Source organism: Ahaetulla prasina, chromosome 1 (genome assembly GCF_028640845.1).
Source record: "Ahaetulla prasina isolate Xishuangbanna chromosome 1, ASM2864084v1, whole genome shotgun sequence".
NCBI lineage: Eukaryota > Metazoa > Chordata > Lepidosauria > Squamata > Colubridae > Ahaetulla > Ahaetulla prasina.
In genome coordinates, this window is record NC_080539.1 from 239,420,050 (window position 1) to 239,441,179 (window position 21,130).

Below are 21,130 nucleotides of genomic sequence, written 5' to 3' on the forward strand. Positions count from 1 at the left end.
TCTAATCGTACACTGCTTTTATTTGATGGTTATGTGGTTGTTTTACTATATGGTATTAAACTACTGCGAGTGCTCAGTGAATGTAGTAATATAAAAGCAGAATAAATAAAATCAAGACGGTAACAGGCTTCTATGTTAAGTGCAAATGTAACTTTTTTATACATAGGTATGAAAAACCTCAAGTTGCTAATACAAATGTTACTTAATAATGGAAGAGTTATGAGGGGATTGACAACAATCCCCTCATAGACTGGTATATCTAGATATGATTGCACTACAGCTTCCAAATTTCTAGGCAGTAGCACAGTACTTTAGTATTTTTGGCAACTGCTACATCAATATATCTGGTATGCAGGTTAGATAAAGGTAAAGGTTCCCCTCACACATAGGTGCTAGTCGTTCCTGACTCTAGGGGGCGGTGCTCATCTCCGTTTCAAAGCCGAAGAGCTAGCACTGTCTGAAGAAGTCTCTGTGGTCATGTGGCCGGCATGACTAAACACCAAAGGCTCACGGAACGCTGCTACCTTCCCACCAAAGATGGTCCCTATTTTTCTACTTGCATTTTTTACGTGCTTTTGAACTAGCTAGGTTGGCAGAAGCTGGAACAAGTAATGGGAGCTCACCCCATTACCTAGCACTAGGGATTCAAATTGCTGAACTGCTGACCTTTCGATCAACAAGTTCAGCATCTTCACCACTGAGCCACCGCATCCCCGATATGCAGGTTATGGAAGACAAATTTATGGATACTAAAGGGAGAAGTCTATGAGAACAAAGGCCTTGGAACTACAGGGATAGAAGAACAGAAGGCAGATTTTGGTACTAGCCATGATAACTACCAAGACTATCACAGTAATTGAGACAATCCCCTTTAAACCTGTGCCTAATTAACTTAATCTGGACAGCTGACATTTTAGAAAACACAGGAAACCTATATACAATTATTAATTTGGCTGAACTCTATGCCTGTCACTCAGTAGATGATCTGTAAGTAATTCAAAGAGAAGTCTGCAGAAGACTCATTTTTCTGCCATGGAAGAAAGTAAGTGTAAAGTCTCTTTATAATTATCACCAAGGTTTTTTTTTAGAAGGACAGAAATAGCTCTTTTTTTCACTCCACTATTTCTGTACAGTTTAAAGACCACAAGGCAATATGCAGAAAAATTCAACAAAGCAATTGGCAATTCAACAAAGTAATGATTATTTTTAATGTATCTTGACAGAGACAGGCTTAATTCTTCTACTACATCCCACCTTCTTAGCTTCCTTAGTAAGTTAAATATGTCACACTCATCAATTTTCCCCTCCATCCTCGCAAGATGCATAGTTTGAAATGATGTGTTCATCTCAGGAAAAAATAAAGAAGAAAGGGCATATCAGGTAAGACCAATGCCCATTCTCCATGTAGGTGGGAATGGCAGTCAGGCAAGGAACAATGCAGGCGACAGGGTCCATTCTGACTGGTTGATTAGATGGCGACTGAGGGCGTCTGCCCAGATGTTTGCTGAGCCTGATATGTGTACCGCTTGAAGAGAGCGAAGGTGAGCCTCCGCCCAATGGCCTAGTTGGAAGGTCTCTGCCATGAGGGCTCTCGAATTAGTCCCCCCCAATTTGTTGACATGTGCCTTCGCAGAGATGTTGTCCGTGAGGATCAGAACGTCTTGACAACCCACTATGTCTCTGAAGTGGATGAGAGCCAGATAAATAGCTTGGAGTTCTAGAAGATTGATATTGCACTTCTGCTCCTGTGGGGACCAAAGCCCTTATGCCATCTGAGTTCCTAGGTGAGCTCCCCATCCCATGAGGCTGGCATCGGTTGTGAGTAATTTGGTGGGGCTCTCTGAACCTGCTGCCCTTGCTGATGGTACTGGAGGTCCACCATCATAGAGAGACCATTTTTCCAAGGAGCTGAGAAAGACTTTTTAACAAACCCAAACATGCCCAAAGGCAACGTTCTGCCAGGTCCCTAATACTGGATTGGCGTTCTTGGGAAAGGAAAACCATAGAATCAAGAGTATCGATCTCAGCCCCCAGGTGAAGAAGTCTCGTGGAAGGGGTTAGGTGACTTTTGTCCCAATTTATCGAAAACCCATGATTTCAGAGGAGCTGAATGATGGTAGACAGGTCCTGTCTCGCTCCTGCCTCTGAGGATGACTGAATGAGGATGTCATCTAAGTAAAACTGAATGCGAATGGGAAGGGTGCAAATGTGTCCAATTAGGGCCACCATGACTTTTGAAAACACCCTAGGTGCTGAAGATAGCCCAAAGGGCAATGCCCTGTACTGAAAATAGTCCCCATTGTAGCAGAAGTGGAGAAATTTTTGGTGGTCGGGAAGTACGGGAACGTGCAGGTACACCTCCGTTAAGTCTATAGACGAAAGGAGGTCACCCTGATGGATGCCTTCCAAGATAGTATGCATTTTGAACCTATGGTAAACAATGTATCGGTTCAAAGATTTTAGGTCAAGAATTGCTCTTCATCCCCCCAGAGGATTTTTGAACCACAAATAGATGGGAGTAGAACCTGTGTCCACATTGACCATGTGGAACTCGCTGGATAGCTCAAATTTGGAGAAGGTGAAGAATAGCCAAATCCATCAATGATCGGTTGAACCTATAGCGCGAGACTGGGCAGCAGACAAAACCCCTTGGAGGTAAGGAAGGAAATTCTAAGGAGAGGCCCGACCGGACCATCTCCTTGACCCAGGCATCCATAGTTGAAGTTTCCCATTGGTTGGTGAAATGAAAAAGGAACCCTCCAATGGCAATATCAGGGATGGAACTATTTCAATTGGTGAAAGGATCGACCCCTCCCACCCCAAAAAGGCTTCTTGGGGAAGCTGGATCCTGGTCTGACCTGACTGTCTTGTTGGAAATTCCCTCTGGGTGGGAAAGATCATTGAGCTTGAGGTAAATAGAAGTCACTGTCCGTTCCTTGAAAGGACTGGGAGAGGAAATACGATGGTTGGCGGGAGTTGCCTCTCCTAGAGACCGATGGGAGGATTTTGCGTTTGTCCCTGGTTTCTATTAAAATGGGCTCTAGCGATGCACCAAATAATTTCTCCCCAGAGTATGGAGAGGAAGCCAGCCTCCATTTATTTCGGGCATCCACCTGCCACTGCTGTTTGTGGGCTCTGAGGACAGCCTTTTCTAAGGGTTTGTGTCTCCTTTGCTCTGCTTTAGCAGTTTGAGACCGGTTTGCCGAGAGGAGATTGCTGGTGAACCCTGGCTCTCTTGGAGTTCTGGACTCCAGAGGGTCCCTCCCCAAGGTCACTATCATGATGGGATCTGCCTTTTGAGGCCACCGCTTGCGCCACAAAATGGCATCCACCATTTTGTCTAGTTGCTTGCTCACCACTAAGGCGCTTATCAGAAAGGAGAAAGGCGAGGAAAATACCGTCGCTACTTACTGTGGCTGTCCTCATTGGTAAATCAGGGGTGATTGCGATCGGTGCTGGCTGGGGCGAAGCGGAGAGTCACGCTATAGAAATGCCCTGAGATCGCTAGCTATCTGGCTTAAAATGCTATCACAAATGGCACGGAGGTGTCCTTGCACTCCCAAAGTGCTGCTGAGCAAGTGCTCTAAAGCGCAGCATCTGCTCCACCTGCTCAGATTGTAATAGGATGCGGGGAGCTCTGAGTCAGCTATTCAAACACATTGTGCTGCTGCTCAGTCAGAACTGCCGGCCGGCAGCCCAAAGCCATCACACGGCCCTCAGCGGTATCAGACTGAGAGTCTTTCACGCTAGATGATTCAGATAGAGAAATTCCAAGTAGAAGCTAAAATCTCAGTAGAAGTAGGGAAACTAGGCTAAACTGAAAGACACGTCTGTCCAGCTTAGATCGAGTCAAAAAACTGGAAGCTAACCGGAAGAGGCAGTGCTTATGACTTCTGCAGACTCGGTCCTCAAAGCTGACAGACAAGTTAACCCTTGCCTGACTGCCGTTCCCACCTACATGGAGAAATTAGGCATCATTTCTCGCTTAATTAAATATGAATTACAACAGTACCCAGTTGCAGAATGCAGTACAAAACAGAATCAAAACATGTTCCTTCGTGGCAAACAGAAAAAAAAGTGAGCAGACTGATCGACAAAAAAACAAACAAAAATCAAGAAACCAAGGGGAAGTGGGGGGAGACATGGTAAATAGGACAGAGGCCATAAAAATTATACTTTGTAAAACAGAAGAAAGAACTATGTTTCTAAAGAAAAAAACTCTAAAATCAATATCCTGTAATGCAATTAACATTATTTTCATTCATCATTTTTAAAACAATTACTCCTTTTAGCGTTTCTTCCTTTTTCTTCCATACTGGTTTTCTGCCACAAGCTGGGAGAAACAATAGATTTTCCTTTTCCCCATTTCCTATGCTGCCTCTCTGACCATCCACTTCTACCACTTGTTGATAAATTATCAAGATTCTGGGAGACGACTTCCGGTATCCGGTGGCAACGGACGTCTGGAAGGCTTCTCCTGCCTCCAGTGTCCGAATCCGGCCGCCGCCGAGGCCCTTAGGGGCCAGGTGTTCCGAAAAGGACACCTGCCGCACGGACGGCTCGCCAGGGGTCTCCCAGCCGATATACAGGACTGGGGGGACCGATGCTGGCGCGTCCTAGGCTCGGCGGGGTTCGGAGGCCACAGGCCGCGGCCATTATTTTGGTCGTCGCCTGGGCCGCTGTGCTCGGTGACACCGGGGCTTTGGATTTATAATTGCAGCAGCCTGGTGGTGAACAGGGAACGGAGAAGAATTGAGGAATGAAGAAGGGAAGGGGATATCGGCAAATGTGAGTGGAGTACTCCGGAGTGCGGGGGGGTTTTTTTTTTCTCCCCTGCGACTGGAAGGAGTACGAATCACTTTGGAGAGAGGAGAACTTAAAATAACAAGATTACCGGTTTTGTGGAGCTCTGGAGAAAGAGGTGATGGAGAAATTTAGGAGGGAGGGTTTGAGGCCCCCCCTCCCTCTGGGGAACAATGGTGGCGTCCAGCTTCCGCCTTCACTATGAGAATCTTGATGACATCACTTCCCTTCGGCTTCCTGGTTGACTAACTGTACTCTGGACTCGTTGCTCCTGTGAGTGCCCCCTGGTGGATCCGGAGGAAATTATAAGGATACTGTGCTTGCCTGAGGATTTAAAAAAATTTTTTTTTTAAATGGCAAAAGGTCAGAGACCAACTGCTGGAGAAATGGAGAGAATTCTGGAAAAGTTATCTAATATGGACAAGAAACTGGATGAAATAAGAGCAGAAATTGTGACTATCCAAAAGGATTTAAAGGATACTCAACAAGTCTCAGCAGAAAATAAGCAGAAAGTGGAAGGTCTGAGGGTGAGATGCGGCAGTGCAGAAAAGAGGGGAGACGACAAGCAATGCTGTGCTTGGACTACAGATGGATAAAATGTCTTATTTTCTTAGGTTTCAAAATTTGGAAGAAGTGGACCAAGAAGACTTGAGAGATGTTGTGACTAAACTGTTGGGAGAATTTCTTGGGAGAGGTGTTGATTTTATGAATTGGGATGTGGATCGAGTTTATAGAGTTAATTCACAATATGCACGCACGCATGCAGTTCCTAGAGAGGTTCATGTCAAATTTGTGAAAAGAGAGACGAGAGATGAAATTCTTAGAAAACATAGGAGTGGGGCACTGACTTATAGGGGCAGGGAGATAGCCATTCTGAGGCAGATTCCCAGACAGGTACGTGAAATGAGAAAGAAATATTATTTTTTATCAAGCAAATTGTACCAGAAGGAGTGGGCTTCAGATGGCTGATGCCAGAGGGATTGATGATTTTCCGGGAGGGCATTACGAAAAAATTAGTACAATTGCGGAGGCTGCGGCCTACGTGGAGGAACACAAAGCCCTCCTGGATTTAGATGACCCAGGAATTGAAGAAGGGGAGGTTATAGACCATGGGGCGGAGGCGGCTGCCGCTGTTGCGGCCCTGGAGTTGGGTCAGGCTGAACCCAGAGTTCTGAGATCCAAAACTAGGAAGTGACAAAGATATTTGGTATTGTGTTGGTTTTTCTTATTCTCTTTCGTATGATATTCTGATTATTCTTGACCCTTCCTTATTGTGTAAGATTGAAACTTAGCTACTTCGTATCACCTGCTTGCCATATGGCTGTTGTATGTGTTTAAAATTTTGAGTAAAATTCTTATCATGTATAAGAAAAATGAAAATTTACCATACCTGATATGTATTTGTATTAATTTTTTTTGACCAATAAAAACTTTTTATAATAATAATAATGATAAATTATCAAGATTCTCTTTGAACTGACTTATACCATTTCTAAACTTTCAAGAAAATAAACCTTGAAAAAAAAATAAACACCAGGGAGAGGGAAATCTCAAATGTCAATTCCTGTCTGTGTATTGCAAATCTTCAAAAACTCCCAGAAATATAATGGACAATTCTACTGCTTTCTGTTGCTGTAGTAGGGGTGCGGATAAGCCCTGCCAAAGCAGAAAAGATAAATAGGATACTTTCTTCTTTACTGTCTCAGTTTTCCTCCACATCACAAAACATAAAATAAATTCTCATTAAAGTCACTCTGGGATTCAAAGTTCCATGTCTTTTCTCCTTCCCTGAATTTTTTAAATTAGTATTCTTTAGCCTGTCCCATTATGATGTCACACACTGTGCAGAAAATAGCCCTGTCAATCAGCAGAGCTTCTTATTCATTGGATTTATGATTTGGTCCCAGGAGGTGTGTTGGCTCAGTGGTTAAAGATCCTGAGCTTGTTAGCTGGAAAACTGACAGCTGCGGTTTGAGACCCGTGCTGTGCAATGGGTTGAGCTACCGTCACTTGCCCCAGCTTCTTCCCACCTAACAGTTCAAAAGCATGCAAATACAAGTAAATAAACAGATACCACTTCAGTGGGAATATAACAGTGTTCCGTGTGCCTTTGGCATATGTTCATACTGGCCATATAATCATGAAAAATGTCATTGGACAATGCTGGCTTCCTCGGCCAAGAAACAGAGATAAGCACAGCCTCTAGAGTTGGACATAACTGGACAGAGGAAATCTTAACCTTACTCAGTATTCAATAATGTGCATGAAGTATGGGAATGTGATTGATCTTGAGGACTGTCATTCTGGCCTGATTCCATTACAGATAACAGGAGTGATAAGAAGAGTGGAGGAAAAAAAGAATATGCAAGGAAGGGGTGTATCTTACCCCGTGTCACACATGCTGGAAAGGAAAAGCAAATAAAGAAGAGAATGACAGTGGCCAATGTGACATAGTGGTTCAGATGTTGGATTGTAATAAGGGATAGCCAGGATTAAGTGCCCACCCAATCATGAAACTCACAAGTCACACTATAGTTCCTATCTCTTAGGCCAATCTAAAAAGTTGCTGAGGGAGTAAAACGTATGTCCCCACCAAATTTATATCCTACATGAAAGGTAGAATATAAATTAAATAATCATACAGCTGTAACAGCAGTCAGGATGTAGCTAGGAACAGAGAGCCCTGAGGGAATACAATGCAAAACAGAAAATGTTACTCATTCATTATGCCCTTATTACTTTTTTAAGCAATACCACACAGCTGCCAGGTTCACATTACATTGGAAGGCATTTCATAATATAGTTTCATCTTTTAGCTTGAGAAGTTTTGAAGAACTACTGCCTAAAAGGAGCATCTGCCACTTAATATAGGATAGATAGACTATTGAACAACATCAAAAAAGAAAACAAATGTTTGTATTTCAGAATGTACAATAAAAAGGGCTGTTATATTTTAGTTGGAAATTCAACTTCAAACAAGCACTACAAATCTTTACTTAGAGGCATTGTTATGCCTATAAACCAAAGATAAATATTTGACTTCCAAAAGTCTCTCAGAAGCAAATGCTTATAAAACATATGTTCTGAATTTAAGCACAAGAACTAATAGATTACAAATTTGCAGGTAAATGAAATGTTTTGAAAAAAATCTTTGTTGTTGTTAGTTGCGAAGTCGTGACCGACCCCATGGACAATGTTCCTCCAGGCCTTCCTATCCTCTACCATCCTCTGGAGTCCATTTAAACTCATGCCTACTGCTTCAGTGACTCTATCCAGCCACCTCGTTCTCTGCCGTCCCCTTCTTCTTTTGCCCTCAATCTTTCCCAGCATTAGGCTCTTCTCCAGTGAGTCCTTCTTTCTCATTAGGTGGCCAAAGTATTTCAGTTTCATTTTCAGGATCTGGCCTTCTAAAGAGCAGTCAGGGTTGATCTCCTCTAGAACTGACTTGTTTGTTCGCCTTGCAGTCCAAGGGACTCGCAGGAGTCTTCTCCAGCACCAGAGTTCAAAGGCTTCAATTCTTTGGCGCTCAGCCTTTCTTTTGGTCCAACCTTCACAGCCATACATTGCAACTGGGAAAACCATAGCTTTGACTATACACACTTTTGTTGGCAGGATGATGTCTCTGCTTTTTAGTACACTGTCTAGATTTGCCATAGCTTTCCTCCCCAGGTCCAACCTTCACAGCCATACATTGCAACTGGGAAAACTATAGCTTTGACTATACGCACTTTTGTTGGCAGGATGATGTCTCTGCTTTTTAGTACACTGTCTAGATTTGCCATAGCTTTCCTCCCCAGGAGCGTCTTTTAATTTCTTGGCTGCAGTCCCCATCTGCGGTGATCTTGGAGCCCAGGAAAATAAAATCTGTCACTACCTCCATTTCTTCACCATCTATCTGCCAGGAATTGAAAGGGATGGATGCCATGATTTTAGTTTTCTTAATGTTGAGTTTCAAGCCAACTTTTGCACTCTCCTCCTTCACCCGCATCAAGAGACTCTTTAGTTCCTCTTCGCTTTCTGCCATTAGATTGGTATCATCTGCATATCTGAGGTTGTTGATATTTCTTCCGGCAATCTTAATTCCAATTTTTGATTCATCTAGCCCCGCCTTTCTCATGATGTGTTCTGCATATAAGTTAAATAGGCAGGGTGATAGTATACAGCCTTGCCGGACTCCTTTCCTAATTTTGAACCAATCAGTGGTTCCGTGTCCAGTTCTCACTGTGGCTTCTTGACCCGCATACAGGTTTCTCAAGAGACAAATAAGATGGTCTGGTACTCCCATCTCTTTAAGAACTTGCCACAATTTGTTGTGTTGCCACAATTTGTTGTGATCCACACAATCAAAGGCTTTAGGATAGTCAATGAAGCAGAAGTAGATGTTTTTCTGGAACTCCCTAGCTTTCTCCATGATCCAGCGTATGTTGGCAATTTGATCTCTAGTTCCCCTGCCTCTTCAAAATCCTGCCTCTACTTCTGGTAGTTCTCGATCCACATAGTGCTGGAGCCTAGCTTGTAGGATTTTAAGCATAACCTTACTAGCATGTGAAATGAGTGCAATGGTGCAATAGTTTGAACATTCTTTGGCATTGCCTTTCTTTGGAATTGGAATGTAAACTGACCTTTTCCAATCCTGTGGCCATTGTTGAGTTTTCCAAATTTGCTGGCAAATTGGGTGTAGCACTTTTACTGCGTCGTCTTTTAAGATTTTGAATAGCTCAGCTGGAATACTGTCTCCTCCACTAGCTTTGTTGTTGCTCAGATTTCCTAAGGCCCATTTGACTTCATATTCTAGGATGTCTGGCTCAAGGTTAATGACCACCCCATTGTGGTTATCAGGGATGTTAAGCTCATTCTTGTATAATTCTTCTGTGTAATTTTGCCACCTCTTCTTAATCTCTTCTGCCTCTGTTAGGTCCCTGCCATTTTGGTCCTTTATCATGCCCATCTTTGCATGAAACGTTCCCTTCATATCTCCAATTTTCTTGAATAGATCTCTGGTCTTCCCAGTAAAAAATCTTTACATTGGCTTAATTCCAAACCCAAAGATAAGAATTGCTCATAGTTTGCTTATAAAACGCTTACAATTTGTATATAACTGTAATGGGTTAAGGTTGGCCATCCAAACATAAGCTGAAGCAAATAAGCATATCCTTTAACTTAAAACTATTATTTAAACTACGGTTTTACAACATTTTGTTGTTGTAAAATATGGATATAAAGCATTTCCTCTTAATGTTTCATTATGTCTGAAATGGTATAGGGTCTCCTGCTTGAGCAGAGTTGGAGTAGAAGACCCCCAAGGTTCCTTCCAACTCTATTCTGATTGATTGAATGTCTCTTCATTTTAAGAAGAAACTATTTAGGCCAGGATTCATTTTCATATATTTATCAATATCCAAGATGGTAAAGATAAGTGCAACACGTAGACAGATTTAACCATAGTTTAAAATGGTTGGGAAAATGTGACTATCCTAGACCAAGCCAAGTCCAAACAACGCCAGTGAATTTTTAGAAGCGTAGCATTCTAACAAATCAGTTATAAATAGACTCATAGACATTGACAACATCTATAGACTATGTAAAACTAGCTAAAAATGGAACCAAAAGACCTAAGCATCTCTCCACAAACAATTAGCACCCAGATTAGCATAATTAGCTCCAAGATGAACATGAGACCATCAATCAAGTTCTTCTCAATGAAGAAACTTCCAAAGACGCCAACAGTAAACAACCCAACAAAAGAATCTCTAAGACCACTCTCACCAACACTGATAGGGTAAGCCACTAGAATACAAACCTACAGCAAACCCCACCCCTTACTAGCATTGATGTTACCTAGTTGGATAATGAAACATCTGCAAAAGAACAAGCAAGCTCAGAGAGCAGCAAGAACCCCTCAATAATGAAGGCAGCAAAGAAATTAAACTCTCCTGTCTTCTATCAAGAGATCTATTGGTGTGGACGATGGTAGGTTGCTGGCTGGACTTTTGGCCTATACTTTAGACAATGGAAGCTGTAGACTCTTGGAGATGGTGGAGACAATGTCTACATTAATTTGCACCACATGGTGGATGGCCAGTGGCTGCAGCAGCAGCATTTTAGGAAATGTGTTTGGCTTCCTCAGCTGCTGAAGGCTTTGCACGGCCACTTCATCTTCTCAGCTATGTATGAAGCCAATCCAGGATTATTTTGTTTTAAATAATGTGTTTTTGTACTATGAAGATATTTCTCTGGGGATCCTGGGATTGTGGGAGGTGAATGTGAGGTGAATGTACTCAGATACTCTTCCTTGGGTGAGAACCAAGGGTAAGACTGGTAAAGTGGCTCCCTGCAGTATGGGTGAAAACAATTAACAGAGTAATAAAGTTGGAAGGGCCTTGGAAGTCTTCTAGTCTAATTCCCTGCTCAAGCAGAAGATCCTATAGTATTTCAGACAAACAGTTGCCCAATCTCTTCTTAAAAACCTCCAGTTTTGGAGCACTCATAACTTCTGAAGGCAACCTGTTCCACTGATTAATTGTTCTGATTAATTCATTCCACTGATTAATTAGTATGGGGTATTCCTGTTGTTGAAGATATGAGTAAGGAGGCATGGTGACTTGGAGATGCTGAGAGCTGTTGCTATAGCACCTGTCAGGTTTTCTACTATCTGTAATGTATATTGTTTGGAGTAGGGATGCATTTTAGCTTGAGAGGAGAGGTTGAGGATGGGGGACGAAGAAACTGGAAGGATGAATAGGGTGGGGTACTGTATCTCAGCAGTGTTGGATAATGGTTGGGAGACAAGGAGAGCCACTCAAAGGGAGCACAATTCCAATGTTTTAACCTGTTTCATGTTCTGGCCCCCAGGGCTCAACCTATTTACCTGGTCAGCAGAACAACAGTGGCCCAGGTTTTGAGCTATTGCTTTTAAATGCAAGGTCAATCTTAGTAAGGCTTGCCTTATTTGCTGACTTGATCATCAAGGAGAAGGCTGATTTGGTTGGCATCAGATTCCTGCTACCAAAAATCCAAAGTTTTATCATGTGACTGTGAGGTGCTGCAACAGCTGTAATTTTGGTCACAGGTCGTAACTCCCTTCCTTCTGTTTTATTTTAATTCTGAATAGTTACCAAATGGTTGTAAATTGAGGAACCATCCTTAGTTGGCCTCCTCTCCCCCCCTCCCCTGAATCTTTAAAATCTATTTTTAGACTATTTTATATTATGCTATATATAGTTCAAAATTAAAGGGCAGAAACGAAGAGTTTTCAGACCTACCTGCAACATTCAGCTTTTCAGCTGTCCCCGAACTAGGAATTGCAGTGGTGGTACTATTTGTGGAATTTGCACCTGTACCATTGATTGCAAGGTTCTCAACCTTAGACTCAAGCTTCCCAATACGCTGCAATATATTATCCAGTAACACCGCAAGAGTTTTCTTCAAATCTAAACCAGGAAAGGAAACCAATTAGTATTACAAAAGAAAACATAAACGAATAGCTTATCAATATTTTCTTGTGTGTGTGTGTGTGTGTGTGTGTGTGTGTGTGTGTGTGTGTGTGTGTGTGTGTGTGTGTGTGTGTGTGTGTGTGTATATATATAGGTCTTTGGTTGTTCGGGTTTTCTCCCGTGTAAAATTGGAAGTGTCTTGGCGACGTTTCGACGAAGTCTCATTCGTCATCTTCAGGCTTCAGCTTCGTGCTTCTGGGAGCAATGTGTGATCGCAGCTGTTTCTTCCTTTTAACTGCTAGTGGGGATTTGAACTGATTGGGTGGGAGCTTGGCTGTGCTCTGATTGGATGGGGGGGGTTTTGTGCTCTGATTGGCTGGGGGTGTGTCCTGTGTTGGTGGGGGCTTGTTTGTGCTCAGTTTAGTCTGTGTTGCAGGGAGATTTGAGCTGGTGAGCTGCATAGCTGTTGTTTGGCTTTGTGGTCGTGCTACATCTTCATAGTGGGTGTCAGTCTGCTGCATGTATGGATTGGAGGGGTTTGAAATGGCTAATGTTGCAGCTGCGGTCTGGCTTCTGGTCCTTGGTCGTGCTTCATGATCAGTGTGGGTTTGGGTCTGCTTTCTGGGTGGATGTGCAGTGGTGACATCCTGTGTGGACCTCGTGAGTGTGGGTCTGGTGTCATTCCTCGTGTTAGGGACTCGTTTGTCAATAAGGGCGGGTTTCCAAATGGCTGGTAGGTGGGAGGTGTCATCTCGTTTGTTCATGCTGTGACACCTATATATATATAACACTATATATACACTATATATATATAACAAAAAATAACAACAATACATAACATACATTGACATAAAGCATATTTTCCTTTACATCAGCTTCGTTTCCTTATTCTTCTCATATTTACATCCTTATTCCCCCTCTCGTTAATTGTACTTTTCTTTTTTGTCCCATTCTCTTGTTTCTTTTTTCTATCCTATCTATCCTTCTAACTATTCATTTTCTTTCATACATTGCCATTTTATATACATATATAAGTTTTTCACCTTTTTTCATCATCTAGTGTTTCTAGTCTCTAGCCAATTATACAATTTGTTCCATATTATGTAGTATTCCAACTCTTCTTTTTCTTTTAACTCCTTTGATAGTTTGTCCATCTCAGCACATTCCATGATTTTGTTTATCACCTCCTCCTCCGTTGGTATATTCTCGTTTTTCTATTTCTGTGCGTAAGCTATTCTGGCTGCTGTTATTATATATAAAATTAAGTATCCTATTTCCTTACTATATTTCGTGTTGAATATTCCCAACAGGAAGGTCTCTGGTCTCCAGTCTATATGTTGACCTTATCAATATTTTCATTGGTTCAAAGCAATGATACTACATATCATTGAAGCAAATTATTAGAAGTCCCCAATTTACTTTATTTACTTAAGTAACGTAAGGATAAAGATATACCATGTGCATTAGTGCATTAGCATTTATGGCAACCTGTGTTTTTTATATGTGAATGTATTGTGACAAAAATAATAGCTTTGCTATTTGAAGCGGAACCAAATATACTGTAGTACCATTTCTTACTATACATTTGAACACCAAACCTGTTGTGCCTCGCTCGCCCCCTCCCGCCGCAGCCGGGCCCCTCTCATCTCCTGCTATCTCAGCCAGAGACTGATAGTGCAGAAGAATGTCCTGGCATGCCTCCAGCCCCCAGCCCTGGCACCATGCCCGGACAAACCAAGCAAATAAACCTCCCTCCGATAGCATGTGCGCCTGAAGCCAGCCACGAGCTGGGATTACCGACAGCTGGGGACGAAACGATGCAATGGATAGATCCACGCTTCCGGAGAATGGAGAGGTGATGTCAGCAAAAGGAAGGGAGGGGCAGGCCTGGATAAGTGTGAGTCATGGAGCCACACCCCATGGCCTATATAAAGGATCTGCTTTCTGGCATTCTTTGAGTCAGGCAAAGTCTAACTTGGATTGCTGAAGTCACATCCTGGTCTCCTGCCTGCCCTGAGAACTCTGACAGAACTTTGGCAAAGCTGCAGAGGCTTCGCAGCCTCGCTTGATACGGACTTCCCCGACCCGGCCATCAGAGGAGGAGTGGGACACGACAAAACCCTTCATCATGCAAACTGCAGTGACTTGTTTCACTCTACTGTGTAGCAGGGCCACTATAGATATGTGCATAAGAGGGATGTGCGAAGTATGTGGAGGAGGTTTTTCAGAATGTGCAGGAGTATGTATGAAACACTTTTCTTTTTTAATAATTAAAAACAGCTCCTTATTTTTCATGCATTCAGTTGTTTTACACAGGCTCCAGCTGTCTCTAAACATGCGTCCACTTTGCTTGGCTTTCTTCAAAGCAAAGTGAAGGTCAGCTGAAAATACAGAAGACGCGGCTGCTTACATAATTCAAAAGGGCTTTATTTATGCTCTCATAATAATAATGGACCTCATTCAAAGGCTTTAAACAGCCCTAGTAGACAAGTTACTTCATATGTCTCTGAACGTAAAACTTTTATTAATCACCTTTTAAACTCATTTATTTTCAAGTGAACTACTAGTTTGTGAGCCATTAATTGTCTCTAGAAATTAAATCAAAAGAAATTCAGTGGATAGTCATACAGGTAGCCGTTTCACCGATCACTCATTTAGTAACTGTCCAAATTTGTGATGGTGCTAAATGAGTGGTAGTTAAAATTTCATTCATCACAGTAACCCTGTGGACACATGATCGCAATCTGGGTGCTCAGCAATTGGCCCAGATTTACCAACTTTTACACCATCCTGTGGTCACGCAATTGTGAGATGTGTCTTTCCCTTTCGACTTCTCACCAGCAAAGTCAATGGGGAAGTCAACATAAACTTGGAAAATGTAATAACATGAGGTCCTCTCTTTACAACATGCATGGTCCCTGCTTAATGGTGGTAACCTGAGACTTGCCAGAACTGCCACCACTAAGCAAAACATTGTGTTTTATGACTGTATCTTTTAGTAGCAATTATTGTCATTAAATGAGGGTTATCTGTACAGTGCCACTGTGCATTTCAATAGCGGGGTGATGGCAATGGTAGAGATTGTATGTCTGATTTTTTAAAGCTTTTTTTCCTTACAGAAACTCCAGTGTTGACAATAAATGCAATTTCCCAAAGGAGATTTTTCTAACAAGCAAAATATCCTGCCAGGTTCCCTGTTACTGAAAACTTCTGCAGAACCAAGAGTTTGACAATTATAGCTAACGAAATTATAGCTAAAGAAACCACAAGGCAAATGAAGTTAAAATTTAGACAGGGTGTCATTTTCAATAATATATTTGGTTTCCCTTGCCGTACAGATTTAAGGCAGAAAACCCTTGCTTTCAGAACAGCTTTTAGCACCTGCTATCTTACTGAAATTTCTTTTCAGGTTCAAAAAGAATAAATTATGGATCCTTGTGAAGAGAAACGTGGCATATCAATAGTCTTTAAATGTATTCTCTTCAAGGACAAGTTAGCACAAATTCTGGTCAATCTGCAATATTTAGCAAGAGCATCGGAATGTAAGTCTTGGTACAGGGTGTTGTGGAAGCTCTACGGTGCCTTACAAAATGTTACACTAATGTTACATGGATGACAAAAGCAGTGCAACAGGGCTGCTTCTAGGGACGGTGACCTCCACCTTTCAAGCAAATGCACACACAACGGTCACAGAATCTTGTCAGGAAACGAGACAAAAGGGACAAAGCAACAATTAGGCACTTGTTCTAAAGAGCGGCTTCCACTGCAGACAGAGAAGGAGAAGAAGATACTTAGGGAGATATGAAAGAAGGTTAAGCCCTGATCTGTAAGCAGGTCTATTCAGGGATGTTGCAGTCTTTCCTTTTTGCCAAATAAATAAGATTTCATGATGATAAGATGGGATGGGGAAAAAAAGAACCAGGGGAACCAATTAGTTTTTAAAAAGAGGCAGGTGCTTTCTAGCAAAATAAACAGGAAGCTTAGAAAGTGAAAACTAATAGCAAGAGGAACATCCAGGACACAGTTTATATAAAGCAGCACTGATCCCATTTAGGAGCAGGAAAGCATTTTTTCCAAGTTGGACTATGAATGATTATGGCTCAGTATAATATATGAATATATTTATTCCCTCTCCCTTCCCAATTCTTCTTGTTCCCAATAAAGGAGGAGCAAGTAAGTTTGCATTTTATTTAAAATTATCTTAAGACAAAACAGAAAACAATACTTCTTGTTCTTAGGTAACATTTAATTACAGGTAATCCTTGACTTACAACCTCAGTCAAGCCCCAAATTTCTGTTCCTAAGTGAGACATTTGTTAAGTAAATTTTGCCCCACTGTACAATCTTCCTTGCCACAGATACCCAAGACACTTTTTTCAGTGCTATTGTAACTTCCAATGGTCACTAAATGAACCCTTGGGGACTGTCTGTATTTGCTATCCTGTTGGGATGCTTTGTAAATGACTCATTTTAGTATTTTATTTTAATATCATTGAAAAAGTGGGCCAAGAAGGCATTTACACTATTAAGGGAAACTTTGATTTATTAAAATTAATTAATTAAAGAAGTAAATATCAGACTTCACAAAAAATATAAAGGTGATAAATACCATATCCAGATAATGAACATTGGGAATTAAATAACATTATTTAAAAATCTATTACATAAAAAGATTAAAGGGCTGTCTTTGCTTTATATACAGTTATGAATATGATTTTCTCCTAAGCTTGATAAATTGAACTATTAGGACAGAATGTGGATCTTTTTTCATGCAATACTCATACTGTGGTATTGAACTATTTCAACTAAAGGTTTGTCCACTTTTAAAATAAGCTATCTGCTTCTAGAGCCGTGGTGGCACAGTGGTTAGAATGCAGCATTGCAGGCTAATTCTGCCGACCGCCAGCAGTTAAATCCATGCCGGTTTAAGGTTGACTCGGCCTTTCATCTTTCCAAAGGTTGGTAAAATGAGGACCCAGATTGTTGGGGGCAATATGCTCACATTTGTAAAATACTCAGAGAGTGCTGTAAAGCACTACGAAGCGATATATAAGTCTAAATCAATGGTTCCCAATGGAGGCAATTTGGAACCTTGTTTAAACCAAGTTAATGGCCTTTTAGGCTTCCTCTGTAAGTGTTCCTCTTCACTTTTTGAATAGGAAATATTATGTCACAGGCTGGTGGTGGCAATCAAGATTTCAGATATGCTTAGGTGGGGCATGGGCAAAAAAAGGTTGGGAACCACTAATCTACATACTAGTGCTATTATGTGGTGTCCAAGTAATTCGTAAACTCTCTTAAAGACGCAGAGAGCAAAATAAAATATGTAGGGAGAATTCAAGAGGATACTTAAACAGTAATTAAACTTCATTGTTTGTAATGCATCCTCCAACTCCTTAATAATAGAACGGACATTATTTCAAAATTCTTCTAACATCCTCCTACACTTTCAAAACTTTGCTAAGGCCAGTGTGACAACAAAATGATTTTATTCAGGAGCTTCTTCTGCTATTTGATAGACTATGGATCTTTTAAATATAATTTCTCACTTGGAAATTACTTGCAAAAGCTGAATCCTTTATTAGCATATTGAAGAGATGGCAATTTTGTAAAAATTAACCAGTGAAACCTAATTTTAATAGGCTTCATGAAACAGATTTCTCCTGCAGCAGAGCATATTTACACTGCAGTTTGCATCACAACTTCATTACACAAATGTTGTCTGCACCAATTTATATAGTGACATCATGGAAATGATGTGTACTGATTTAAATAAATCAGTGTAATGCTCTACTCTCCAATTCTTACCTCAATAATGGATAAGCCCTTCTACTATTCGCGCAATGACATTAATTTCCTTTTTTATTGCACATACTTTAGTTTTGTGCTATCAATAATGTGTGAAATGAAAGCTTCTTATATATTATAAAGTCCATCACTGGCTTATTTCAAAGTTACTAAGGATAATCAGACAGAATTTGGATGCAGAAGTCATTGCTTATAGTGCAAATGCTCTATTAATTTCCTGCTTGGGGACTTATCCATTGGTATCTGGTTGGAGTCTACCAGCCCTTAGACATAGGCCAGGTCAGGTAATAGAGATATTAGAATTCCAGAATTCTACTTTATTGAAATAAGCCATAAGACAGGTAGCCTTGACTTACAATCATTTGCTTAGTCACCATTCAAAGTTACAGCACTGGAAAAAAAAGTCTTTGGACCATTTTTTATACTTGTGACCATTGAAGCATCGCCATGGTAACATGATCAAAATTCAATTGCTTGGCACTGGCACATATTTATGGCAGTTACAGGGTCTCAGGTCATGTAATCACAGTCAAGGGAGAAATCAGGTTCACTTAACAACTATGTTACTAACTTAACAACTACAGTGATTCACTTAACAACGATGGCCAAAAAGATTGTAAAACGGGGCAAAACTCACTCAGAAACTGTCTCTCTTAGCAACAGAAATTTTGGGCTCAACTGTGGTTGTAAAAATTTTAACGCCTAACAACAAAGTGGCATGATTTTATATTTCTTTCTTATACTATCTTCTTTTCTTCATGTCTATTAACAATCATCATATAATTTCTCTATGGTTATCTCTGCAGTTCTCTACAGATTCTAAACGCTGTATTAAGTAGGTCTTTAGAACAGCAGAGATGTTTTGATTATTTTTTTAATATTTTTATTCCACCTTATTTTTCATGTGTAACCCAAGATGGCAAACATACCATACTATATTAAATACCGGTAAATCTTTGAAATAGCAGAAATGTTTTGATGTTACACCAACCTTGGTAAAATAGCTTTTACAGGAACTAGACAAAATGAGTACAGTACATTCCTATTCATCCTAAAAACTTCTTAACATGTCTGGTTAACACTGGCATCTTTATGGGAGGCAATGTGTCCTAACATTCAGGAAAAAAGAATTCTTCCATGTTTTATTTATTTGTGGAAATTATTCCTATAAATGTTTAGGCTCTGCATGAAACAACGGGGAAATGTCGCCTGAGATTTAGAGCAGAGTATACAGTAAACAGCGTTCCATGCACCTTTGGTGTTGAGTCATGCCGGCCACATGACCATGGAGACGTCTTCGGACAGTGCTGGCTCTTCGGTTTTGAAACGGAGATGAGCACCGCCCCCTAGAGTCGACAACGACTAGCACGTATGTGCAAGGCGAACCTTTACCTTTATACAGTAAAACTGATGCTATTACGACTAACCTTCCAAATTTCAAATAGATGGTAAAAATTCTGCCCTGCCTCTGGGCAGAGTGGGACTGATTATGGATTAACAAGATAAAACTTAATACTGATGCCAACATCACATAGGCTACCTATGTGCTGCATTGGTGTAGTGATTAGAGTGCAGTACTGCAGGTTACTTTGCCTGATCACCAGCTGCCAGCAGTTTGGCAGATCGAATCTCACCAAACTCAAGGTTGATTCAGCCTTCCATCCTTCTGAGGTGGGTAAAATGAGAACTCAGATTGTTGGGGGCAATAGTTGGGGACTCTGTAAACTGCTTAGAGAGGGTTGTAAAGCACTATGAAGTGGTATAAGTCTAAGTGCTATTGCTATGTCACTTCCTGAAAAATGTAGTTATAGCTACTCAGAGTTACTTGACAATGAGCAATGGGCAGCATGTGAATGAGTGAATGAATGAATGAATGAATGAATGATACAAACACATTCTAGGTGGGTCTCCTTTGAAAAGCATTCAGAGAGATCAACGTGACCATTTCCCAATCTAGAAATCTTCCAAGATTGTGAACTTCAACTCCCAGGATTTCACACCCAGAATGATCACTATGGAGAATTTTGGGGGTTAAAATCCATATAGAGACCTTGTGAAGGTTTGGAAACCCCTGACCTAGAACGTTAGCTGATATCTATGGAGATTCTCAGTCATCCAGGTCAAGGTTATCCCAAAGATGCTTTTTGAAGAGGCAACTAGACTTTTTGGTTTTTCTTTAAAGACATTTTGCTTCTCAGCCACTGCAAGTGAGTCTTTAAGGGGGGACTGGTCCTTAATGGAGTGGCCAGTCCTCCAGGAAGGTCTAGGATGGCCAGGGAGAACGGTGGCTGCCTCCTATGCTGCTGTGCAGTGCCTTGGTGACATCATTGCCATGAGACCGCCTGTCAGCTGTTTGGTGGCCGCACGGCCTTCCCCAAGCACAGCGGGCTCCTCCGGGAGTTTCTGTTGCAGCTCTGCCGCCCAAAAAGGTGAGATTTGGTGTGGCAGTGGGGCTGGTGTCTCCCGGGGTCCTGGCTGGGTTCTGGCTGCTTCTGGGGTGTCAGCTGGCCTGGCCGGCAGTCTTGTATGGAGGCTCCCTGCCGAATGGCAGCTCCGGGCTGGCCGGCATGCCAGAGCTGACAGTCCAGTTGCCTATTGAATAAGCACCTTTGGGACAATGTTAGCTGATGTGTGCTTTGCAGAAAATGTAATCTTAGTTTGGATCAATAATATTACCTTTCAACTGGTATGAAACCACAGTGTAGGTGCTGAATTTTGCTGATAAAACTATGAACAGATTATAATCACCCGGAGGAGCAGAGCCAAAATATGATTTTATGATGTCAAACCCTATATTTGAAAGAGGGACTTTCCCCAGGAAGTATATCCTGTGTATTAGCCTTCTCTTAAATGTCATTCTTACTTAAAAGACCATATTGTCTTAACCAAGATTTTACAGTATATAGGTAATACTTGATACATGACTATAATTGAGCCCAAAATCTCCTTTGCTAAGCAAGACAGTTATTAAGTTACCATTGCCACATTTTACAGCCTTTTTTGCCATGGTTGTTAAGTGAATGATTGCAGTTGTTAGGTTAGTAACATGGTTGTTAACTGAATTTGGCTTCCCCATTGACTTTGCT

The 21,130-nt window shown here is 41.3% G+C and overlaps 1 protein-coding gene across 2 annotated transcripts in view; it reads right to left on the minus strand.

The window, feature by feature from the left end:
* Positions 1 to 21,130, minus strand: part of MGAT5 (alpha-1,6-mannosylglycoprotein 6-beta-N-acetylglucosaminyltransferase) — a 162,888-nt gene that overhangs the window by 53,287 nt on the left and 88,471 nt on the right. For both annotated transcript variants that reach the window (XM_058194097.1, XM_058194089.1), the window contains exon 3: positions 12,066 to 12,233. In XM_058194097.1, the coding sequence (XP_058050080.1) occupies positions 12,066 to 12,233 (168 nt within the window). The remainder of the gene's footprint in view (positions 1 to 12,065; positions 12,234 to 21,130) is intronic.